The sequence below is a fragment of the Eurosta solidaginis genome, chromosome 1, assembly GCF_040869045.1.
Source record: "Eurosta solidaginis isolate ZX-2024a chromosome 1, ASM4086904v1, whole genome shotgun sequence".
NCBI lineage: Eukaryota > Metazoa > Arthropoda > Insecta > Diptera > Tephritidae > Eurosta > Eurosta solidaginis.
Genome location: NC_090319.1, coordinates 258,596,022 through 258,598,365, shown reverse-complemented (window position 1 = coordinate 258,598,365; position 2,344 = coordinate 258,596,022). Strand labels below are relative to the sequence as shown.

The window sequence follows — 2,344 nt, the reverse complement described above, 5'->3', positions numbered from 1 at the left end:
CATATTCATATATCTACACTCTATTAAGTGCACATTTTTTTGCGAATATCATTCATATCACCCGATTCGTTGCTTTGACACATTTATAGTGACACATTTCAATGAAATGAATGAGAAAACACCAAATAAGTAAATCTAAACACTTACTTAAATCAATCATCTTTGACTTGAATAGCTGTTAATTTGTTTCTGAACATGAACTAACTATAAAAGCGAATACACAATCACTCGAGACAATTAATTGAAAATTAAGTCCGAGTAAATGAGTAGCAAACGGAAATTAAAACGTGGTTGTATGTATTTTCAAAAAGTTGTTTGAAATTACATAAGTAAACACAAAACTCAATTGCGGTGGCGACAGTAACATGACAGATGTATCAATATAACAGTATTAATATGTTTATGACAAAAGAAGCTATCATTTTCGGCTTAGTGGTGTCTTATTTAACGGTTAGTGTTGGCAATTCGATAACAAGTGTTTGTTGCCTATAAAAAAATTATAAGTCAAACTGACCTTGACAGCATTTTGACAGCATGTTCAGTATGACAGCGCAAACGTCTGTGGAAGAATTAGACGAAATCCAGCAATTTTCCCGGTAAACGTGGATAGAGGTATTGAACAAGGACTGCCTTACAACCAACGAATATGTCGTAGATGCTCTACGAAAAGCGGCTCGTAAAGGACAGATTTGTGTCTCTCTGTTTCCTGCAAACTAGCTTGAACAGAAGACGGCATTCTTTGAAGTGGACCCAGATGTTGGCTTACATTTACTAGCAAAGAACTAAATTCGCATCAGTTGGCTACAATATAAGTTAAGACAGAGGATAGTTGTGCATCGATGTTACAGTTGTCAAGGCGTCAAAAGGCAGAATGCAACAGTGCTGACAAAAGTTGTGCTTGATGCAAGTGTGAAATAAAGATGGGACGCATCTAACAGGCGACAGATAATCAATTTGTAAACGTTCTGTTCTCATATTGGATTCCCGATATTTACGGAGCGGGTCCTTAACGTAGTGCCAAATCGATATACCACGACCGTTATCGTGCCCACTATTCACAAGAGAAATATATAAGAAGATTTAAACTGGACTCGACGTGATGGAACACAAAAAAGTCACTTAAAACTTAACATATCTACATATGTATTTACCATATTTAAAAAGAGGTTATGTACATTATATATTCATATGTGAAATTTTCTCTTACACAGTTTGCCGCCAACTCTACGCCATTAAAACCGCTGATCACCTGTAAAGAACCTGTACGTCGCCTACAAGAAGCGCATGTAATTTGTGCACAAAAAAACACTTCTGCTCTTGCGTCGGATAAAACCCAAGCGAAAGGTCAAGTAACCAGCGCCTATGTACGATGTATGGCAACAAAAATGTGGTTGTGGACCGACGCTGCTGGTTACAATCCCAAACAAGTGGCGAAATTTTTCATCAGTCATAATCAAGTAAATGAAGTAATGGTAGTAATCGGCTATTGCAATCAGCTACATAAACAAACCGATCTGGATTCATGGGCATACGAAGCATATCGCTGTGCGACAGCAGGTGATATGGGCAATTGGTTAAAGGAATATATGAAAAGTGTGAAATCATAAGAGAGCGCATGAACTAACCAAAAAAGTTGTGCTTTATAAGAAGAATGACGGTAACTTGGTTCGGTTAAACAATTTTCTTCTTCTTCTCTTCTTTTTAAAATAAAAGCTGAATAATCGTTCGAATTCAGACATATTTTTTGTTTACATTACTTCTTTCCTCACTCACACGCGGTTCTGCCGGAAGTTAAATCAAGCTCGCTCATTTTCGTGAAATATCTCGCTTGAACCCTACCGGTGCTCATCGAAAAGATATATTAACGAAGAAATCTTTTAGCCTTACTTACATATATCGCTAAGTGCCATATTTTTTTACCAAATTATAACTAAATTTAATAATTTATTCATATTTCAGCTGAAACAAAGAACTAACTCCTGAATTCAATACTCTGAAGCAAGATTAAATGCATAGGTTCGCTAAAAAAACAAAATATATCTATCATCTAGGAATCATTATAGACAGCAAGTTGTCGTGGAAGAGAGAGTGTAGGAAGCGTCGACGGCGTTTTATGCATTTAAAAAAGTATTAAGCTGTAGGTGGCGCCTATCGCCTTCTCTCTCTTTTTGAGTTTATATAGCGATTGTTGATCCTATCCAATTTTATGGAGCCCTACAAATGCTTCTATTTCGAATAATAAGACTTGAAGCTTTTATGAACTTTGGTGGCATAACGGTTGATCGCAACGGCATAAACGAATCGAGATAAATATAGACTTTCATATATTAAAATGCTCATGATG

At 36.3% G+C, this 2,344-nt stretch overlaps 1 protein-coding gene across 1 annotated transcript; it reads left to right on the top strand.

Moving 5' to 3' along the window:
• Positions 1-235: 235 nt before the first annotated feature.
• Positions 236-1,740, top strand: Obp99d (Odorant-binding protein 99d). The gene is made up of 2 exons (XM_067760506.1): positions 236-450; positions 1,212-1,740. The coding sequence occupies exons 1-2, from the start codon at positions 373-375 to the stop codon at positions 1,605-1,607; spliced, it is 474 nt and encodes a 157-aa protein (XP_067616607.1). The 5' UTR covers positions 236-372; the 3' UTR covers positions 1,608-1,740.
• Positions 1,741-2,344: the final 604 nt, after the last annotated feature.